Here is a 23,591-nt window from a genome sequence, read left to right as displayed (position 1 = left end):
GGGGGGGTCTTACCATTCTGGAGCTTTTCTTTGCCGCCAGACAGCACTCCGCTGGGCAGCATGCCTGTTGGGGTTAGGCCCTTCAATGTCAGGACACTCTCACTCTCCTCTCTGAAAGACACACATACACACACAGTCCACGACCACACCGCGGTGTTGAGGTGAATAGGTTGGTCATTGAACCAACTTTGAATACGCTCACACATAAAAGTGGCCGATGAAGATGTCGAGAGGCTGAAAGGTTTTGATGTGCATCCATACCTGAGCACAGAGAAGACTCTGGCCATCTTTCCAATGGCACGGATCTTGTTGCGAATGACCTCCTTGCGGGCAGAGGCGGTGGCACCTAGACAGGGTCAGAGAGCAGACACAGTAAAACACACAGTGACACGCAGGCATGCACGCACGTCACGCGTGTCACACTATGGCGCTGAAAGTCCTATCAATACTGTTATCTAATAATGTGCACGTGTTGCTATTGGAAAGTACCTTAAATCACAATTACATTTTGATTGAGGTTTGGGTGGTATAGTTATTAGTTACCTTGCGATAATGTAGCGAAGATGAATAAGATGTAATGAAGATATCTTCAATAGTTTCTCCATTGATTGAAAAGTGATAATATCTTTGACTTACATTGCACAGTGAAACAGGTCTTACAGTCAGACTTTTAGCACACAAATAAAAAATGTCAACTTCATGTTGATGTTACTATTTTAATTAGGAAGAAGATCCAGTACAGTAGGCAAGATGCTTCTGAGTAAGTTTGTTACTGAGCTTGTAAGAAATGACAATAGGACTTTTATCAATCTATGTAAACAGGTGGCAGCCCCACAGAATACGCTTTGTGTGCTAAAAGTGTGACTCTGAAACATATTTCACCATGCAATAGTCAATCTGGAGAACATTGGATCATCAATTCTGAATCTACTGAGCAGCTATTGAAGATATATGGGTAATATACTGAGTCATCAATGCAAGGGAATTACATACCCAACCCAAAACTCTAACAAAGTGTAATTATGCTTTAAAGGGACACTGTACTGATTCTCCCCCCGAATCGTATCTTTCTACTTTGAGGACCTGTGACTGAGGGCGAGCTCTGGAGATACAGAGCCCATTGTGAAGGTTTTATGTCAGAATTCAGAGGCTCAGGAAAAATCTCCACCAAGCCTCTGCCTGAAGCAAGCCTGTTATCCGGCGTAGGGCAGATGTGCTTCCCATAGGCTGGCGGATATTGGGTAAAAATTGGTCGAATTTAAGCGAATTAAGATTGTGTAAAGATATATCTGAGTAAATGTGCTAGGAGAAGATAAAGAGTCATTTGGGGGCATCAGACATTTGCTGAAATTGGTGTAATGTACAATATGCCAAACCAAAATCAGACCATGTAAAAAGAAGACACAATGCAATTGTTAAAGCTCAGAGTCCAGGTCAAACACAATGTTTTGTATCCAACCACGCATCACAGCAACACCAGAATACTGATCGGCATTCAGTGCATTCATGCTGCCTGTTTGGGTGTCCTAACCACTTTTTATTTTAATCCAACCTTGCTTCCAGTAGGATCATGTGAGGTAATCTGTGAAATCTGTACGTGACTGCACACTTGTTGTCTACACGTTCAGATGAGAACACTCCCTAAATCTATGAAGAATGTTTTCCCCCCCAGTCCTGCAGTCTGGTAATGGAGACTCAAACAGGACGTTTTGTTTTTGTTTCTTCCCAGATTGGAAAAGAAGACCTAGTGGAAAGAGAACCTGTTGAGCATAATAGCTACATGTGCCCGGGGGAATCCACTCGGAAAATGACAGCATGTTTGAATGTGAGAGATGGAAATGGAGTGAGTGCTTGGTGATAAGTTGGGGGAAAAAAGAATGAGAAATATTTAGAGATTAGACATTCCCTCCTCTCAACATTCAACTTGAAAGAATGCATGTTAATAATAATAATAATAATAACACCTATTTCATGAAATAGGTCAACCCACGGGGATGAAATTCAATCTTCACCCAGCTGAGTGCTTCTTATGGGGGAGCGCGCGGGGGGGGGCTCTTACATCAAGAATAAAGAAAATGGCCTGAACCCATTATTAGCTTTTACTAGCTATATACAGTAGCCTTATTCATTTAGCTCACCAATTCTTTTAAAATATTTTTAAAAATTCAGTTAACCCATTAAAACCGGGAAAGCATCTGTGTCTTGCGTTGGCTATTCAAAAATAGCAGACATACAAGCTCACAGCGCGTCACTTTGTAATTCGAACCTTTTTGAAAAATCTTGAAAGAACTACTGGTTTAGAAGGCATTTATAGAATTGGTCATAGTACAACTGAAATGGACTTTGACGGTCTATATAATCTGCTAGGCTACCAGATCTGTACTCCACACATAAGAGCATGACATCATCGCATCAACCAGCAACTTCCTGCCGGGAAACGTCTCTAATTGGTTCCTCCCTTGTCAGAGAGTGCACTGTTGTGGAACAGCCCTGAGACCTTCTTTTGTTTTCTTCTTCTTGTAAATAAGTAAATAACACCAACAGCCTAAATTAGTACACGCGTTAGAAGGTTTTTTTTCAAGAACTGGAGTTAGTCTAGCTAAAGTGCAGAGTGCAAGCACGGCAACAAAAAGGTCTAGTTGCTGCAGCACACGTTTTGATATAGCTGGTGTTTGTACCTTTCTTGGGGGTATATATTAGCTGTCCTTCTCATGACACACCCCCAGAAGAGAAGAGAAAAGATAGAGTGATCAGTGGATGGCTGTAGAATGACAGGGGAGTCAGCGCGGGGAAAGAAGAGGTAGACACTGAGAGACAAGAGACGCAAAAGCAACAACAACAACAGAGGAAGTGTAAAAAAAATAAAAAGCAATGCCTTAAGGTGACAAAACTCTGGAAAACATAGAAAAGAAAGGAAGAAAAAATGACATTAGATGTTTGAACCAAGGTAGTGACAACATCACAGCATGTGAGAGAAAGGAAGAGCATATGAGAGAGATATGAGATAGAGATATGAGAGAGAGAGTTAGAGATAGAGAGGGAGAGAGAGAAATAGTGTAGGAAGAGGCACAATGTGTGAAAGAAAAGTAATAAGCTTGAAAATATCAACACAATGGATATTTAACCAATGGCACATAGATAATATACAAAGTATAAAAAGATATTAAGACAAGCACAGATCAAGCAAAGAACAGTAAAAAACAAGTCAACACAGTGAATATTAAATTGAATCTTGAAAGAGTGAGAGAGGATTTAGGAAATAGAAAACAGAAGGGAGAAATAAAATAAAGAAATAGTCATGATGAAAAGAAAAACAATGTATAATCAAACAGAGGCAGTGAAAGGAAGGGTGAGTGGGTGAGTGAGTGAGTGAGTGAGTGAGTGAGTGAGTGAGTGAGTGAGTGAGTGAGTGAGTGGATAAATCAGTGCATGAATGAGTGCATGAATGATAGGCCTGTCACAATTATTACATAATCGTCTAATCGCAATTATTTGAGATAATGGCAATTATTTTGCATGATCGTCATAATCGTTTCCATGTTGAAAAATGTTAGCTTAAAATAGCTTACAACGCCTCACAAAGTGACATGTTGTAAGTTTTACATCAGCAATTTCCGAATGTTTTCAAGTATACAATTATTAAATATGTCAGTAATTTCTTTGTATATTTGAGTTATGTGTCATATCTGCCCTGAGGATTTTTTTTATTACGAAGCCTAAAAGGCAATGTTCCAATATTCAACGTTCAAAAAAAATTCAATCGTTAGTCGTAATTATTTGTGTGGCAATTAATCGTCAAGTAATTTTTTTTAATCGTGATAGTCCTAAATTGAATGAGTGAAAATGAATTCCCAGGGTTTTGGATGTGCGAGGGTCAGTGATTGAGTGGCTGCTTGGGTTCAGCTGGTCTACTGTGGGACAACAAGTCCTCCTCATGTTCCAAACTGCCAACGCCCCCCCCACCACCACCACCCACCCCCGGCAACCAAACAGGAAATGATCTCACCAGTCCTTCCGCTCGGTCTTTGAGCTTTCTGACGCACACAACTGTGGCTTTGTAAACAAATTGAGGGGCTGGGGAATCTCAGGCACTATCTAGAACAAACCACCCCTGACAATGCTAGCATAGTAAATTAATGCTGAATGACACAGGCGGGGTTGCTGGTAGAATTGGAATTGTCACTGTGTAATAGAATCTTGTCTTTGTCCCTCCTCTTAAGAGTCAAGTTGTGAAACGTAAAAAAACAAATGAAAATACATTCTGGTTCTATACTTACAGGACAAAGTAGTAGGTATAAATGATGTCTGACAGGACAAAGTAGTATAAATGATGTCTGACTTTTCTGACTAATAAAGACCAGACATGTTATATATACTGTATGTATGTGCTTGTGTGTGTTTTGTGATCCATGTATGCATGCACACGCAAAAGACAACAGAATACGTCTGAATGAGCGTGAAAATACATCAGGTTCTGAGCTTCATTGGCAGGGCGCGCCCTCTAGTGGAAGTGTTGTCCAAGTGCAGTGAGAACGGCTGGCCATGACCAGCACCAGTGACTGTACAGTTTTTCCCACTTGGGCCCGTGTCCTGATTCCACACGCTTACCATCCAGCTCTTCTTCGGTCGTCAGCTCATCATTGGAACAGATGCTCAACACGTTCACCAGCATCTCAGTGACTGTAGAGCAAAATGGCAAAAAACAGCAAAACAATTGTAACACTGCAGTGCCGAATCAAACAAAATACACAAACCAGATGTAAACAAGGAAGTTCTAATAATATGGTTACTTATCAGGCTGCACCCCCAAAGGAAAGCTTCATTTAAATATTCATGCTTTGATTGAGGCAAGCAATCGAACCCAGGATTTATTGTAATTCCAATTATGCGGTCAGCCTGTCTGATCCACGGGGGCTTACCTTAAGGAAAGATTCATTGATCCAAACATAGGGCTGGGCAATTCATCAAAAATACAAACCCACATTTAGAAGCATTGACCGACTAAATCTTGCTCATGTAGCCTAATCTAAAAATTGAGGATGAGGGATTTTGAAATCTTTTTTTGTTATTTCTTATATCAACAAATGAAAAAATGTGAATAGATTTTTTTTAAATAATTGACTAGATCGATTAGTCTGATTAATCACATAACCCTGTATTATACTGGTTGTACAATGGTGGCGTATAAATCGGTCATTCATCGGAATCGAGGCAAAAGTTTGAAGTAATCCAGTATTATGTAGTAATACAGTAACTGGTAGATATAAAACACATAATACTGCACAGAGCAGGTGTAGAGCTTAACCTCCATAGAAATGCCTCAAGTGTAATATTTCTCGAACCTCCAACTTGTGAAGTTGTCAGTGTAGGAGAGCAGCAGCACTCTGTCTGTACAACTCCACACAGTCCAACTGAGGGGGCTGATGTGCCATGTAACACTAGCCTGACGGACTGCAGTTCATTAGAATCATGACAACCTTAACCTGACCCCAATGCTGGAGAGGGGTGGCTTTACATGACACCGCTACTCTGCTAGGAATGGCTGTGTGTGTGTGTGTGTGTGTGTGTGTGTGTGTGTGTGTGTGTGTGTGTGTGTGTGTGTGTGTGTGTGTGTGTGTGTGTGCGTGCGTGCGCCAATTCTAAAACAGGCCAAGCAGTGTGCGCGTGTGTGTGATTAATTAAAACAGATAACAAGGGACCTGCACTGAGGAGTGGTAGATGTCAGCGAGATGCTGAAGATCACATTACAGTGACAGGGGGCAGCGACGTGGAGGGAATGAGAGCAGAGAGGGACATTCAGCTAGGTGTGCGACAGTTCATCCAACTTGGCGATTTAATCAATAAAGTAAAAAAAAAAACAACCTTTTAACCCATTAAGACTTGAGGCCGATTCTACAAAATGTGTTCTAAATCATCAAACAGTTTTCTGAAGAATGACTAAAATGACACTGCTTTCCTGATTTGAATTGGTTATATACAGAAGCGAGAGTGGTGAAAATAAAAGCTCATGTTTTGATCGTTAAGTATAAAATTCTGCTCAATTGGCAAGGCTAGACGATCATTAAAAAAACTAAATCTATTAGAATTATTTATTTTTCTCATGTATGCACATATGCAAATAAACTAAACTAAATAACACAAAATTACCTAAGATTATGTCATTTTACAATCCTGTCTTTAGTCCTGGGTTGAAAGAACTACATGACAAACCGGGTTATATATCTTACATATCAAATGATGGAACTTAATGAAATCCTTTTCCAACCCAAAACCAACTGATAACATTTTTTGTAAACAAGTGTCCCATATTCTCCAGAGGCATAATCCTGACTGATGTTTGAGTTGAAACCATCTAAGACACCATAAGCGTGCATGCGCGCGTGCGTGCGTTATGCGTGTGTCTACGCACATGGCAGCTTTCTATGCGAGTGTCTTACTTGAAGTTATCTAGGTTAAGTGTATCTTCACCCTTTACTAGTCTGTATGTCTGCATGCGAGTGCATTTTCCTGTCACTCATCAGCAGACTGCATGTTACGCAATTCTAAATGGATTTAATGGATGTAATCTAAGTACATATCCTTGCAGACAGACATCATGCTCTGTGTCAGCAGCCTGTCTGTTACCTTTGTGTCAATACTGGTTGTGTAAAAAGCATGTTCTCATTAACAATTCCATGATTCAAAATGACACTTGGCAAACATAACATTACTCATATTCACTGTTGTCACTTCACTTGACTGATAGAATCATCCCTGCATACGCACATATGTGCACGCATATGCATTTGTAGGACTGCAACTATTCATTCTTTTCTTAGCGATTATTTTTCTTCGATTAATCGAGAAGTACCACATTAACCACTTAAGCAACTTCGTCATACAATATGTCGAACAAAAAGAGCGAAATTAGCCGATCTACAAGCGCAAAAAAGGTGTCTACGGTATTATGATTATTTTCATTCAAATAGATTTTTTTTTGTATCGATTAGTTGGATTAACTGCTGCATCCCTATGCATGTGTGTACATGTCAGTGTTTGATGGCTCACCCTTCTCTCCGACGAAGGGCAGGGACCACGTGAAGACGTCCATGAAGTTGGGCAGCCAGTAAGGGTGGGGCGAGCAGTTGAACTGTCGGATGTTCATCACATTGTTCTCGTACTTCAGCACTGCCGCTGTTTGGGGGCGGACACACACACACACACACACACACACACACACACACAAAGTCAGAACAACACGTAAGAGATTGGTGGTGAAATTCTAGCACTTATTTTCTTAGTTTGTGTTTAGGGAAAAAAAATGATGTTAGCTCAAACTCACTGACATACCACAGTGGTTCTCAACCTTTACAGGCTGTGACCCCCTAAAATAATCATATTTGAACTGGGGACCTTCCAAAATAATCATATTTGAACTGGGGACCCCCCACCCTGATAAGCACTTGGAATGTAGGAGTTAAGCCAGTCCATTTTCGGTTCCACAGATAATATTGCGAAAATAGCAGATCTACAAGCTTGTAGATCGGCTTTTTTCACAATGTTTGCCTCTTTCTTATATTATTTGACAATTTGGCCAATGTTTGACCAGTGTTTATAGTATAGTTTGTTGATTACTTTTGATGCAGTAATGGTCTTTTTCTTTTCGAGGTATTAAAAGTCCTTAAATTGTCACTTCACTGTCATCTGACTCTCACGTATAATTGACATTACTACAATTACTTAGATGATTTAGATTGAATTACTTAAATATGAATGAAATACCGTATTTCAAATGTAAACTGAATGTGAAATTGTATTTCTGGTTATTATGTTGATAAGCAATAGTCACACATGTATGCCAGGACTGCGAATGAACAATATCAACATCATTATAATATCCTTGCCATTTGCTAATGAGGCTTCATTAAGCTAAACAAAAACAAGTTATAGCACAAGAAAGTGTTTCTTATAATGTATGCATTTTCAGACGCTTCACTTTCATCACATCTAAACTACACAAATGTATGCTAATGTACCCAATTCCCTAAACAAAAACTAAACAGAGAATAGTCAAAACAGGTACTGTAAGTATTTGAAGGTAACTTTTGTTTTTGTGTGTGTGTGTGTGGGGGGGGGGGGGGTGTTCACTGCTAGATGGAGCAAGACAGATATAAAGTACATCCTCACAGACGAAAAGGATTAAAATAGTTAAATGAGCACAGGGATGTTGTTGTGCACACATTACAGTGGTTTTCAAACATTTTCATGTCAAGTAACCCCAAATTGAAATGTGTTGGACCTCCATTTGAAAAGCTTTTGTGCCAAGGACCTCCATAAGAGATTATCTGTCAATATTTGTCAACATTTTTCGAACATATCCGATCTACAAGCTCACAACGCGTCGAATAGCCAAAAAATAAAATAGCGCTGAAGTGTCAAAAGTGATTGTCATTTTGCCGGGTACCGCCTCAAGGGCCCCTGGGGATCCTCAGACCCCAATTTGAGAGACTCAAAACTATAAGGTAACTTGTGGCAGTTTTTGGTACAGTACATTTGACCAGCTGGTGGCGGTATAACACAGGTGTAGGTCATGTGTAGGGTCAAAAGTAGGAGCCCAGGTGGCAGAAGATCATCACACGGTTTTTAAATACATGCATGCACATGCCTACACTGTATAGGTTAAAAAAACAAAAAAGGTAGCTGGAAAAATTTCCTACACAAGTAAAATCCTCATTTATCTAATAAATCTTGGGGTTTAACAGGGTTACATCTAACTACAAGTATATGTCGGCAATGAACAGCCAGGTTATGTGCAAGAGCATTCCTCAAGTTCTTGGTTTGTATAACATGCCCTTCACCTACAGGAACCACGTGGATGGACGGACGGACGGACGGACACCCTCCGTGGACTACTGACATACAAAACCCAACTCCCCAACTCCTGACCTAGGGCCTCATGCCAATAACCTTGGCCATGACTGAGGCACAGAGCAAATTTAGGCACTGGGGACAGCCTAGCACCACCGTGCATAAATATAACCACAGAGCGTACTGTATATAGATGCCCCCCCACCCTCCCAACACAAACACACACGGCCAGTAAACAGTGGCCCAGATCTGGACGGGGGGAAAGCGGACACCGTGGCTGGGTCACCACGGGGGACTTTCCTGCCTTGCCGTCTCCGTCCCAGAGTTCAGAATAGCAAGTCATCAAACCTGGCATGCCAAGCAGCCAGCTGGTTGCTGCTTCCAGCATAACGCACCCCGGTAGGCTGCAGCTTAACTCTGTGGGTGGGGGTGTTTCTGTGAGTGTGCATACGTGCGTGACTGTATGCATATCGCCGCCGACAAGGACGGAAACCTTGTATGTCCAAAAAAACGTTACTTTTCAGGAAATGGAAAAAAAAGAACTTGTGGATATTTCAAAAGGGCGGAAATGGCCGATCTACAAGCTCACAACGTGTCATGATGTGACGTGTTGTGAGCTTGTAGATCAGCTACTTTCACTACTTCTCTTGTATGACAAATTAGGGCATTAACTTACAAAAAAAAACATACAAAATTGAAATAGAGATACAAGGTTTACTTTCTGCCCGACAGCGAGGATGTACTGTACAGTGCACAGAAAATTCATGAGTGCTCAGTTAACTCAGGGTTTTACTGTGCGTGTGTGTGTGTGCGTGTGCGTGTGCGTGTGCGTGTGCGTGTGCGTGTGCGTGTGCGTACAAGCCGTGGGCGATGAAATGCCACTTTGAACATCGCTAAGCATTACATTCTGTGTCCACCTTTTTTTTTTGTACATAAAACGAATGTGCACAAACACACAACGATCTACAGACCGAAGACCCCTGTAGGGAAACGGCGACCCACTGAATTATTCACACAGCATTTGGTATTATCAATATCAGCAGAATAGACAATGCTATCCGAAGGCATTGCATTAGTCTGATTGTACTCAGAACAAGGCCTACGCGCGTGTGTGTGTGTGTGTGTTTGCGCGTATATAACAAAGAGAGAGCGAGAGTGAGTCCCTACACGAGTTTGACAGCGCGTATAAAAGCACACACGTGGGCAGTCATTGCATAAACATCACACATTGCATAAACACCATTGAGGCACTTGATCAAATGCAGCTCCGGGAGTCCAGAGCGAAAAGGCAGGGTGGGGGTGGGTGGGGGGGGAAGGTCAGTTACCCTGTCGATGCGCCTCCATATCGGACTCCCTTTAAAGGAGCAGAACCGCAGACCAGGCCAGTCGCCTGCACTAAACAAACACGTCCGTCTCCAAGCTTTTACAAGGACGAGCTTGACCAGAGAAGTGACATGATGGGGTTTTTTTTACAAACGTTTGCATTGCTATACTTAGGAGGACAGCGACACATTTTTAGGATGGTGATTTGATCAATGACTAAAACCCCAAAGCCGAAAATAGCCACTTACAACAATGCATCGCATTGCGAGGCTTGTAGATCTGCTATTTTTCGGTACGCTGCACCTCTCAAATGACTTATCCCAACCCTAACTCCAACTTGAACCTTTTCCCTAATTATAAGCCTAACTCCCCAAATTATTTCAACAACCATTTCTCTTGAGAGGACCAGGAAAATTGTGTTCACAATGTGTACTTCCCAAATTCTCACAGTACAGCAATACAAGCACACACACACACACACACACACACACACACACACACACAATGACCATAGCTGCTTTGAAGAGTGAACAACAAAGTGTGACTACAGAACCACTAGATGTCTCTGTTGTCCTGACAAGAGGCGTGGGGGGAGGGGGGGGAGGGGCAGTGGCTGAACCTCAACCTGCTGCCACGGTAACGTGGATATTCTGATGATGGACGACGCCTGCTCATTCATTATTCATGAGGGAGTGCCTCGAACAACGGCGGTATACCCGCGGTAACGCCGACGACACCTGGAGATCACGGGGAGATTCCCCTCCGCTCTGTGATGTTTATCCCAACCCTGGCTCTCTCTCTCTCTCCATTTCTCTCTAGCAATTAAGTCTCTGTCTTTAAATCTGTCTGTTTTTCTCTCTCTCTCCTCTCCTTGCCTTTCTTCACCTCCCTCTCCCCACAAGCTCTCCGATATCAAGCTCCAGCAGGCTTAATATTCCACACATGCTGTCCCTTCTTTTTTTTTTATCTTCCCAGTCCATTATGTTGAGCGGGCATCTGAAGAGCTGAGATATCTGCCATTCCGAGGGAAATAAATGAATGCTCCAAGTGACGGGAGAACCTGACCGTGAGGTAACATTGTGGGTAACTGTGAACGTTGGAGCTCACCTCAACACTTTTTTCCACAAATGGAGTGTTTATTTGCAATATTTCTATCTATTTTTTTGGAACGATGCTCTGTGGTTTTGAAAGACTCACTTGGTGGAATGTCAACTCCCAAAGCGGATGTGAAGCATTTTGGAGAGAAACCCCAATCCATGTGATGTTAGATGTGTTATGAACGCTACAGAGGTGATACTACGGTTCAAATATAGCTGCTTGCATGAATGCATTCTTCACAGTGTGCACGTAGTGCTGTTGGCATGGCTACGCTTGGCAATATAGCTGGCTAGCGATGCCGACCGCTGCAGCGCCGTTTGTTCAAACCCCGCCATTCCCACACAGCCGCAATCACGGGCTGTTCTGGGGAGATGGTGTCTGACAAGGGAAAGGTTTCCGTCACAGTTTGGATGGAAAAGGAAGAGGCTCTGTTTTGTGTCTTGGCTCAGTACGCCCCTGCCCCACCCGCCAATACGCTTTAGGCGTTCGTTTCTGTCATGTTCTTTAATCAGTGAAGGCCACCAGTAAATGCTGCAGTAGAAAAAGGGTACCGCTTTATTTCACTGGTTTCAACTGGATTTATTATTCCTACATAAAAGTGACCAAAATGCAAAATAAACCAGTAATAAAACTGCCGGGTGGGATACAAAGTGCAAACAGTTGCCTGCTCCCCCCAAAACTTTAGGCATAATATTATCACACTTGGGGCAAGTGCTTACACGCACTATGGTCGTACAAAGCTTTTGCATGGGTTTCCATACAGGAATAGGACCATTGTAATGTATCGCAAAACCACGTGACCTAAATGCCCAAAAGAAGACCCAAAGATTATCTGTGTGGCAACCAGTGGACAGGCATGTGTGGATTTCAGGGAAGGTCCTTTCCAGTGGCATTCGGTGATGAGAAGGTCATCACTGTCCTGGCTTCCATCCTGCTATTTCTTCCATCTGCAGAGCCAGATCCAGTCATGCCATCCCCCCCGACCATATCACTCATGTACCTGCCTGTCGCCACATGACCACGGGGCAGGAAACGACGAAAGCGGCCCCTGTCAAGTTTGACCCGGGAGTGAACCGTAACAATGAGCTATAAACGCTTGCCTCGACATTGGATTTCCCCTCGACACCGAATTCTTTTCATTCACCTCACTTTCTTTTCCATCCGTCCGTTCGGATTTTCCATTCCGTTGTTCAAACGGCAGCACAGCAGAGAGAAAAATAAAGGGAAATGTTTAATTTGGCTGTGAGATACCCAACTGGGATGAGATGGATTACAAACTTTCACTGTCGTGGGGCAGTAAATAAACAGCATCAACATGGCTTCTGACCTTCTGTTATAAGCTTTAATTTGCTCAGCAGTCATGCAATGATGTTCCACTTCCTATTTCGCACAGTCCCGACTGGAGGCTGAGCAGCAGTAGTACCACAGTCTGGTACTATTGACTGGACCAAACAGCGTTGTGGTGCCTCAGCATTCGGCAGTATCTCATTCACGTTCCCTGCCAGGTCCAGGACTGTTGACCTAAGTCACACAGTCACTCTCAAGCTGTGCGTTATCGCCTAACTTGCGTTTCATTAGGGTACTGCGACCATTACACAAGGACACGGTCGCGCAGGTTCGTAAACAGTCAGTGCCGCAGCAGAAACCGGGCTGTTAATAGATTAGAGACTTGAGTCGAGAAAAACAAAAAGCATATGACGGCCAAGAGCCCACCCCCACTCCCCCGCCCCCCCCTCCCCCCCAACACCAGACACCTGTCTCCCTCCACAGTCATTTCAACACTTCAAAGGCTCCTCAGTAAAAAACTGCACAATCACGGCACAGGGACTCCCCCACTGTTAATGTGCATCTGCCCACGTTTCTGTATCCATGTGGGGGGTGGGGGGTTGGGGCAGATGCTTTTGCCAAGCCGATAGTCAGACCGTAACAACACGTTCTCAACAACTGGTTCTGATCTAGCCAGAACAAATGACTAAATTAGAGGAGCGAGTGACTGGCTGGAACCATGGAGCCCTGATCTCATCTTAAGGCATTCCTATCCTGAGGATCATTTCAGGTGTCGATGGTGCTGACTCAACACAGAGCGTTTTATTTTTCCTGCGGCAGAGCCTTTTAGGCAACCTTCTCCTCTCTGAACGGAGGCGCACAACTCCAAGCTATAGTGGGCTGAACGGGAGAAGGGCCAGAGCCAAAAAGGAGAGAGGGGATGGGGGGGGGGGGGTGTTTGTTTATCTGGCAACCCCCAGAGCTAGGATTGATGGGACCTGCTGATGGCTCCACATACCCTCCCCCACACCCCCTTCTTAGATTTATGTGATCGCTCGATTGACCATCAATCACAAGGCAATACCCCCCCCCCCCTTCTTCTCCCAAGCATAGAGAAGAGAGAGAGAGAGTAATTCATTACAGTGTCTTTTGGTTCCACTGCTCAGCCCCGCCCACATGACTGATTAGACCAGCATCAGCAGGACTGCGGCGGTCGGACCAGCCGATCCCAGCCAGCCAACAGTACTGACCTGCCTTTGGTGTGTGTGTGTGTGTGTGTGTGTGTGTGTGTGTGTGTGTGTGTGTGTGTGTGTGTGTGTGTGTGTGTGTGTGTGTGTGTGTGTGTGTGTGTGCGTGTGCGTGTGCGTGTGTATGTGTGTGCATGCATGCGTGTGCTGTATTTGATATTTGACCGGACAATCTTTCAATTTTTTAAAGGTTTGATTTAAGCCAAAAATAAAAGTGCATGTAAATATCAACCACATGAACCCTATGCCATGATATTCATTCAGCCATGATATAACATTCAGCCAAAAAACATTCGGTGGTGATAGACAAACATTCTGCAAAAATAGCAGATCTACAATTAGGTTGCTATTTTTGCTTTCGGACGTACAACACAACGCCTCCCTGCTGTCCAGGTCATTCGTACTGCTTGCATGTCTTTGGAAAGGAAAATTATGTATTAAAAGATAAAGAAAGAAAGCAGCAATCTTTGTCTTGCAGATTACCACGAGTAATGAAAGGCAGTTTATCTCCTCAAGGCCAGCCTGTTGCTGCCAACATAGCCGTAAGCTTACCGAGCTCTGAGTAGGGTAACAAAGGATCACAAGGGAATTGACTGCCAAAACTGCAAACGCCACGAATCTGACACCAGTTTGTTTGTTTGGGTCGCGTGGAACGTGAGCCCGGGTTAGATTAGCTGGCAGTGGCGAATGGGAATCCTGGCGATAAACAATAACACAGACAGGCCCAAGCAAATTGCCTTACCAGTTCTTGATAATCCTATTGTGTGCCCTAGAAGGAGTGGTTGTACTGCATGGTTGTGACTCAACAGGGATAAGTCTGCAACCAACACACAGCCTCATTTCGAGCCAAGGAACATCCCTGTGCAAATAGCAAGAGAAAACCACTGTCGCTTTTTATCCCGTCATGCAAACATTAGTGAACCCTGTGGCCGATGACTTCAATCTACACCTCGGTGATAGTATTTCACCAGGGGAGATTCGCAGTTCCGTGTCACAAACCATGCATGCTCGTTTTGCCTTTCTATTTCCTCCTTATCTGCCTCCTTGGGCACTCCCCTGGTATGCATTAACCCCCCCTCCTCCTTTCTCCCTTTCTCTCCCTCCTTCCCTCTCTCTCTGGGGTAAAAATGCTGACTCACAGCACAAAGGCGAGTCTATCTTGTTGCGTGGGTACCACAGTGCGGTGACAGGCTTCGCCACAAGAGCAAAGTGGACCGGCGCCAGCCCTGCTAAGTGCGGACCGGGCCTCTTCCCTAAGTTGAACCGACCCCACCCAACTTTACATCCACTGACAAGGCTCTGCGGCACTGTGCCTTACATACCTCGGGTTTGGGTTGTTTGTAATGGAGGTAAAGTAGGAATGTACTCTTAATCTACTGTTTGGCTGATTGCTCCATATCAAGTCTGTCTGGATAAGTGCTTCAACTAAATGATTAAAAGCTACCGTAACCTTAAGATGTGTAGAAACCGTTCTGTGTCCAGGCTCTCAGTTCAGTTTCAGTTTCATTTCCAATTGTATCCAACCAGGACAGAGAACTCAATCAGGATACAGATTAAACAAGTGAAATTGGAAGTGATGACACTAAGAAATGAGCAGACAAAATTGGAACTGGAACACTATACAAATTAAGATTAAAAATGGGTACTTTCACCTGATTGGCTGAGATTTTGACACCTACCGAAAAATGTATTTTCTGTTTTATTAAAGAGCTGGAGAGACAGGGAGACATCTGTTACTGAAAAAACACTCTATAGCAATGATTACTATCAGAATATAGCATTTTAACCTTTTAACAAAATACTTTTTGTTTTAACCAAAAAGTATCACTTACCCTACCTTTAACTGTATATGATGCTTGTAGGAAAGCTGAATTACATGACTACTTAAAACCTTTTTTAATGAGTGACAATTATGAGATATTTGTCACTTGGAAAGCAATGCGCCAAGACATATTACATGACTCAATGCTATATTTAACTACATTCCAGGACTCTTTAAACAGTCACATGAAAATGAAAATAAAACGAATAATAATATTAATAAAAATATAGGCTGTTTGGTACAAACCTGCTGCTCAACAAGCATCAATAAAGATATTGTCACACGTGTGGTGTACTGTATGTCAGTGGTTCTCAACCTTTTCAGGCCACGACCCCTCAAAATAATCATATTTGAACTGGGGACCCCCCTCTCGGTTCTACAGATAAATATTGTGAAAATAGCAGATCTACAAGCTCACAACGCCTCGCGTTGTGAGCTTGTAGATCGGCTATTTTCACAATGTTTGCCTTTCTTGCGATATTTGACAATTTGGCCAATGTTTGACCAGTTTTTAGCGGTGCCAACCGCTCTACACGTGGCTTTGACTCGGTGTCTGTGTGTCTGTGTGTCCGTCTGTGTGTCCGTATGAGCCCGGGATGAGCACGGCAAAGAAGCAACACATACACGCACACGCACACACACACACGGACTTGGAGATTGCCTATGCCATCTCTCCTCTCATTTGCCACACGTGCCACCGGTTATCAAAGAGGGGTCCAGGGACCCCCAGGGACGTCCGCCCGTATGAGCACGGGATGAGCACGGGATTTTAAACAGCTATAACTCCAGTTTGCAGCATGCCACCAAGTCCAAATTTGGTATGTGGACTTAGACCACCAATACGGGCCGAGCATGAATTGCTCAAGCCCCGCCCCCTCTGTCTTCCCATTGGCTGGCCTTTAAACAGCCATAACTCAAGTTCGCAGCATGCTACGGAGTACACATTTTGTACATGGACTAAAACCACCAATAGGGACAAACTGTAATTACTTAAGCCCCGCCCCCTCTGTCTGCCCATTGGCTGGGCTTTAAACAGCCATTATTCCAGTTTGCAGCATGCTACCAAGTACAAATTTGGTAAGTGGACTCAGACCACCAATAGGGACGAACTGAAATGAGTTAAGCCCCGCCCCAAAGGCACCGCTTCCTTCACACAGGGTGTGATTTTTATAGTAATGTTTGTTGGTTACCTTTGATGCAGTAATGGTCTTTTAATTTTCTTTCTTTCTTTCTGTCACTTCACTGTCATCTGGGGACCCCCCAAAATCATGTGGGGACCCCCCTGGGGGTCCCGACCCACATGTTGAGAACCACTGCTGTATGTCAAATGAAATTTGAAAAAATCAGGACTCTCTGAAACTGGTGCGATTGGTCTCAATAGAGACATTCAGGGAACTTCTTGAGGACACACTACATAGTGACTGCACCTGTTTCATGTAACACTATGTTTATTTGCATCTGTGACATTGTAATGTGATTCAAATGTTTGTTATGGTTTCTCATTATGTATTTTATATGTTGTTATCAGGGCGTCCTTGAAAAAGAGAGCCTGCCCTCAATGGGCTTCCCTGAATAAATAAAGGAAAAAGAAAGAAAGAAAATAAATCACGTTTCACAAGCTCTAAATGGGACGTCACCCAACCTAACCATGATGACCCACGTTGACCTGAGTGAATGTGAGCACTGGCGCTGAAATCAAGATTCTGTGCCAATCCCAACGTGGATGACCATCATCGCCAAGCCCAATTTATACTTTGTCATAGGACGAACAAAAGAAAAAGATCTGCCATTATCCTCTGCCTTACCTTTGTTGTTGTAGACATCTAGGTAGTTGGGTGCAGAGAAGATGGTGATTAGGGAGGGGAAGCCAGTGGTCTGACTCTTCCTGTACATCCGATATCTGGCAAAAAGAAAAGCGAGAGAGAGGAATAATACAAATATAGAAAATGAGAAATCAACCGGCCAGCATTAACAGATGTTACAAAAGTATTACTCATCATCATAGCCTTTTAACCCTCAGGGGATATGATTAGGATCAAGTCTTCTCGTAACATGTTTGTGTGGTTCGTCCTCTGGATAAAACAGTCAATGCATCAGCAAGGGAACAATTCACCCACGAGGCCAACGCTCCCAGAGGGGCAATTCACGTAGGAGCCACTCCAGCAGGGTTGCCATGTCCACTTATTATAAGCGACTTTGGGCTTCTTTTTCCGTTGCTTGTAAATATTGTTAGTTGTGGGTTGTGGCTTGTTTCTAAAGTGTAGTTGCTTATTTGGGCTTACTTCCAATTATTTAAACCAGTGGTTCTAAAATATTTTCATGTGATGGACCCCCAAATTATATTTGTCCCTAGCCCCCCATCTGAAAATGTTTTGTGCCAGGGACTGAGCCCCCGTACCAGATTTGTGGTGTTGTTAGAATGTTAAAAAAATAGGTTTTGAAAATAGCAGATGTACAAGTTCACAACGCGTCGCGACGCATTGAGCTTGTAGATCGGCTATTTTTTTTATAGCTGATGTATACAGTATATAGGTTTAAAGTGCCTAGTCACTTCTTTTGGGCTTGTCTTCCTAGACCAGGTTGCGTATTCTCTCACAAAATCTGGCAACACTGCCTTCCAGTCAGGTGGAGACAGCCCTCACCATCCTGAACAGTCAGAAACAAGTCGTTCATTCAAAGACAGATATTGTGTTTTTGACAACTGGAAAAAAATCTCTGTATCACATACGTACATTTAAGAGTTGTCCAAGTATTCACGTGAGTTAAATAATAGAAGACTTTAAATGCACCACCCCCCACCGCCCAAAAAAAAGACGGAATTGATGAGCTTTCTTTGTATTATACAACCACAGTGAGAAAACTAAAAGTCATTGCATGAAGTTTATAATTCACAAATATAATGCAAATAACCTTAATTATGTCCCAAATACGATAAAAAAAAAAACCTAACAATTGTTTTAAAAAATAATTTACTCTAATTTTCACTTCAATAATTTAGATTATCATCCCTGTTCCCAGGCAAACCAAACTGTTGGGAAAAGGTACCGATTGGTGAAAAAAATAAACACAAATAAATAAATAAATAAAGCAAAAAAAATGAAACAAGTAACTGTGTGTCTATGTGTAGTGGAAGCAGCTCGGGGGCAGCTGTCTCCTCCTGTGAGTGCAGGCGGAGGTTCCCCCATGTGACTCTGCTCTGTGGGAGTGCATCGGTAAACAACCTTGCACTGTGCCTCCCCGCCTCCCACCGCCCTCACCCTGCCTCGGGGAAAACCTACCGACACGTCCACCCACCCACCCACCCACCATCCCACCACCACCGCCCCCCAACCACCCGACCGCCTCCACCTCCTCTCCATTTTTTGAAAAACGAACTCTTGACAGCAGCTTTGCCAATCCCTTGGTACAGAGCCAGGGTATACTGTACTGTACTGTGCTGCAGGCTGCTTTTGTTTCAAACGCTTAAAGACCACATGAACCCTAAGCATGATCCCTTTTCTGGGGGGATGCTTTCCCACTTTTTCTACAAGGTTTTGAAAATAGCAAGCTCACATAGCAAGCTCACAACGCGTCGCATTGCGACGCGTTGTGAGCTTGTAGATCGGCTATTTTTGAGTAGCCAATGTATGCAGTAACGCAGGGGGCCCATCGTGTAGAACCCTGGGAGCCTCCGGTCAATGAATCATATATAGGGTTTAAGTGTTAACAAAGGGAGGGGAGCAGCACAGTGTGAGGGAGGAGTGGACAGTGGTTTTGTGTTGCTGTTGTGTTGCGACAGAGCTGTTGCAGCAGATGGATGACATGTTCCTTTGATTAGCTGGATGTCACTGTGACATTTTTCTCCATATTATTTTTTTAACCCATTCAATCCGGGAACACATAGGCAAATTTCTTCTAAATCCTAACAGTTTTCTGGAAAAAAAAAACGTATGTTTCTGTATCAGTGGTGCTCAAACTTTTTCATGTCAAGGACCCCCAAAATGATATGTATTTGGCCCCGGACCCCCATCTGAAAATAAGTTGTTCCAGTGACCCCCAGAAGCAAAGATTTGAGTCAAACATTTTCCCTTTAAAAATATATTCATAGATTTGCACAAATGTTCTAAAATAGCAGATCTACAAGCTCATAGATCTGCTTGTAGATCTATGAGCTTGTATATCTGCTATTTTCTAATAGCCAAAGTATAAACTAATGGTTATAGCTAAAAATCAAAAATGACACAGATGCGTTCCCAGATTGAATGGGTTAACTGGATGTCACTGTGACAATGCTGGTCTCTGCTTTGCCTTGCACCTGCATTGCAACAGGATCCTGATGGAGCAGAACATGGCACAAATAGTTTCTCGATTGGCTTATCCATTATGCCACATCACACTGGTCCACTGGAAATGACTTCAGTTACATTTCAGAAATCAACAGAGCTTCTCTCAAAAAAAAAAAAAAAAAAAAAAATTATATATATATATATATATATATATATATATATATATATATATATATTCAAAAAAGAGCTTGCACTCTAAATGAAAATTCATGTACTTTTTTTATGACATAAAATTGCCTAGTGAATGACACATTTTTATTGTCATTTATTTATTTCTCCTTTATTCATTGTTTTGTTTAGTTTTTTTTAATATTTTTTGGAGCTTTTCTGCCTTTGTTGATGTACACTGTAGTACGGTGGAGATTTGCCAGTAAACAGGGACAGAGTGGGGAGTGACACGCAGCAAGGGTCCGTCGGGCTCGGGAATCGAACCTGGGACTCGCTGTCAGGCCGCATCAGAGACTATGTACAATAGTATGCGCCTTAACCCATTCACTACGGGAAAGCATCTGTGTCATTTTAGATTTCCTTGGCTATTCAAAAATGGCAGATATACAAGCTCATAGCTTTTGGAAAAATAGTGAAAATGTGTCTTTGAAAATATATTTCTAACATTTGTAACTCAAATCTTTGCTTCTGGGGGTCCCTGGAACAAAATAATTTGAGATGGGGGTCCACGGCCAAATACATATCATTTTGGAGGTCCTTGACATGAAAAAGTTTGAGAACCACTGATATTGTAGCAACATATGAAAATGTGCAAATTAATTATTGAATATATATATATTTTTTTTTAAGCGAACATTTGTAACTCAAATCTTTGCTTCTGGGGGTCCCTGGAACAAAATATTTTACAAATGTTCACTTTAGAAAATATTCAAATATTTGCACAAACCTTTACGATTTTGAAAAAATACCAGATCTACAAGCTCATGAGCTTGTATATCTGCTATTTTTGAATAGCCAAAGAAATCTAAAATGACAGAGATGCCTTCCCAGATTGAATGGGTTAAATGGGTCCCCCGAGGATTAGGCGAAGGTCCAAATGAATGAATGAATGAATGAATGATGAATAAATGAACTCACCCAGCATCCTGTGCTTCGTGGGCTCGGATCACAGATAATAAATTATTGTGTTGTAGAAAGTCACAGACTGCAGGGTAGCTGTTGGAACAGAAACAGACAGAGAGGGAGAGAGAGAGGGGGGGGCGGAAAGAGAGAGAGAGAGAGAGATTGTGTTTACCTCTTCAGAGAAATCCCTGTCACATCAGGTAGACGATCAATTTCAATAAAAAAGAAAGTACTGTAAATTGATTGAGCACAGATAAATAAAGTGGATGGCAGAGTGCGCCGAGCTGAGGCCACAGGAGGTCTCAGTCAATATGTGTGATTAAGCTGAGAGGTGAGGTAGTAGCTCAGTGGTTCTCAACCTGCGGGTTGGGGACAAGATTATTATTTTTTTTTTTCAGATGACAGTGAAGTGACAATTTAAGGACTTTTAAGACCTTTTTAATACCTCAAAAAATAAATAAAGAAAAGAAAAAAAGACCATTACTGCATCAAAAGTAAACAACAAACTATACTATAAAAACTGGTCAAACATTGACCAAATTGTCAAATAATAAAAAAAAAAATCTAAAAAAGATCTAGAGCTTGTATATTTTCACAATACTAGACCATACCCGGTCGACGCATCCGTGGGGGGATATGCGCATATGATCTGGCAACCCGGGAGGCAGTTCGTCCCATAGCTGGGCAGCCCCGTACCCATGGCGACAGTGTTTGACACAAAAACGCTAATAAGAAGCTGAGATTTGGTGAAATTGAAAAACGGGCTTCACAGTTAAGTTCAGATGGTAATGGTCAATGGCTGTGTGCAAAATCAGAGCAATTGCTCCAGCCACTGAGGAGAACCGGGTAGCTTCACCTACTCACTCACCACTACGTACCTTACTAGAATTATAGTATGATAGTATGATAGTATGATATATGTGGAACCAAGTCAAAGGAAATGTAATGCCTCAAGTCCTACAATTCCAAGTGCTTGTCAGTGGGGGGGTGCCTAGTTCAAATATGATTATTTTGGGGGGTCCCCAGTTTAAATATGATTATTTTGGGGGGTCCCCAGCTCAAATATGATTTGTCCCCAGTTTAAATATGATTATTTTGGGGGGTCTCGGCCTGAAAAGGTTGAGAACCACTGATGTACTGTATAGCGATAGGAACGTTGCTTCTGAATGGTGAAGCAGTCATTTCTAATATACATGCATTTAGGGGTGTAACAGTTAATAGAACTAATCAATTTAACTCATTCAGTGCCAAACTTATTTATTCATGTTAATGGAATTTTGGTTCTGAGTGCCACAGCCAAAATTCATTGTAAAAAAAAAGTGCTTAGGAAGCGAGATACAGCCTTTTTAAGTTATAGGTTAAACAAGGAGTGGATGGAGCAGCAAATCTTCAAATCATCATATCTTGGGTTCTGAACATGTTTTTCCCAAAAAAAAAAAAAAAAAAAAAAAAACTTTTATTTTGAAAAAAAAAAAATATTTTGAAATTTTTTTTATGACGGATTTGACGGATCGTGGCGCTCTGGGCGTCAGGCCACGTGACGGATTTGACGGATTGTGGCACTCAATGAGTTAAGCGATTATGAAACATTTTCGATTTTAATAAAACTATTGATTTTGGGAAGAAAAGCATTATTATAATTTTTTTAATCATCAGAAAATAGTCAATCGACAAGGTCACAGCGCATGTAGATCAGCTATATTCACCATTTATGCATGACGCCGTTGTATGATGAAGTATAAAATAGGTGGTATAAAATAAGTGGTAAATAAGACTAATTAATTTAGTCAGATACAAAAAACTCTTTGAATTTTTCACGTTGATTTGTGATTAAAAAAAAAAATATGTCAGATTATGTGAGAAATCAAATAAAAATAATTGATGCAGTAGTTGCAGCCCTAGATGAATTCACTAAGGACATTCTCTTAGTTTTGTGTGAATCTATGAGAGAAGAGGTCAAAACTAACAGCCAGCAATTAAAGCAAAGTGAGGTCCCAGGGGTTTCCAGTCCATAACCTTTCGCTGCATAGAACTAATCCAATCTGATCCTGTACCTGGCCTGTAGACCTGTTCGCAATTTGGTGTTAGGGGAATTTCTCACCTGAACTGAGTCAGTGGGTCCCTAGACATGAAAAATCACGGAGGTGCTTGTCCGCCAGAGTGGCACGAATGGCGCAATGGCCAAATCAAAAATGGCCGCCATCGACTACGATGAAAATCCAACTTTTTTGTTTCTGAATGTATATACAAATGTAATACCTCCATTTTGACTAATTGTTGTGTGTGGAATTCATTTCTGATATTGTTATGACCATTCTGGGTGATTTTGACCTTGGAAGGTCATGGTCAAGGTCATTTTGTTATTCTGAAGACCTTGGCCATAACTTGGCCATTGTTAGGAGTAAAAACAGGTGCAATGAGTCTTATCCAACTAATTCTGACATTTAAAATTCATTTCTGATATTGTTTTGACCATTACGGATCATCTTGTCATTGAAATATCAATATCAATGTCATTATTCAATAACTCGATTTGTTTCTTTAGTCACTTTTATTGTATTTCTTTCATAATTATTTGTTTTATTCATAACA

General features: G+C 42.2%; 1 protein-coding gene across 4 annotated transcripts in view; it reads right to left on the bottom strand.

The window, feature by feature from the left end:
* LOC311034713 (protein phosphatase 3 catalytic subunit alpha) overlaps nt 1–23,591 on the bottom strand; it is a 96,513-nt gene that overhangs the window by 12,210 nt on the left and 60,712 nt on the right. For 2 of the 4 annotated variants that reach the window (XM_084042672.1, XM_084042674.1), the window contains exons 7-13: nt 21,015–21,092; nt 17,409–17,503; nt 7,048–7,173; nt 4,609–4,680; nt 2,679–2,705; nt 262–346; nt 14–111 (exon numbers count right to left, since the gene is read on the bottom strand). In XM_084042672.1, the coding sequence (XP_083898798.1) occupies nt 14–111; nt 262–346; nt 2,679–2,705; nt 4,609–4,680; nt 7,048–7,173; nt 17,409–17,503; nt 21,015–21,092 (581 nt within the window). The remainder of the gene's footprint in view (nt 1–13; nt 112–261; nt 347–2,678; nt 2,706–4,608; nt 4,681–7,047; nt 7,174–17,408; nt 17,504–21,014; nt 21,093–23,591) is intronic. The other 2 variants (XM_084042673.1, XM_084042675.1) reach the window with 1 other exon arrangement.

Source organism: Gymnoscopelus microlampas (assembly GCF_963454915.1).
Source record: "Gymnoscopelus microlampas genome assembly, chromosome: 19".
NCBI classification, from domain to species: domain Eukaryota; kingdom Metazoa; phylum Chordata; class Actinopteri; order Myctophiformes; family Myctophidae; genus Gymnoscopelus; species Gymnoscopelus microlampas.
Note: the sequence above shows the minus strand (reverse complement) of the source record. Positions and strands in the feature narration are given on the sequence as shown.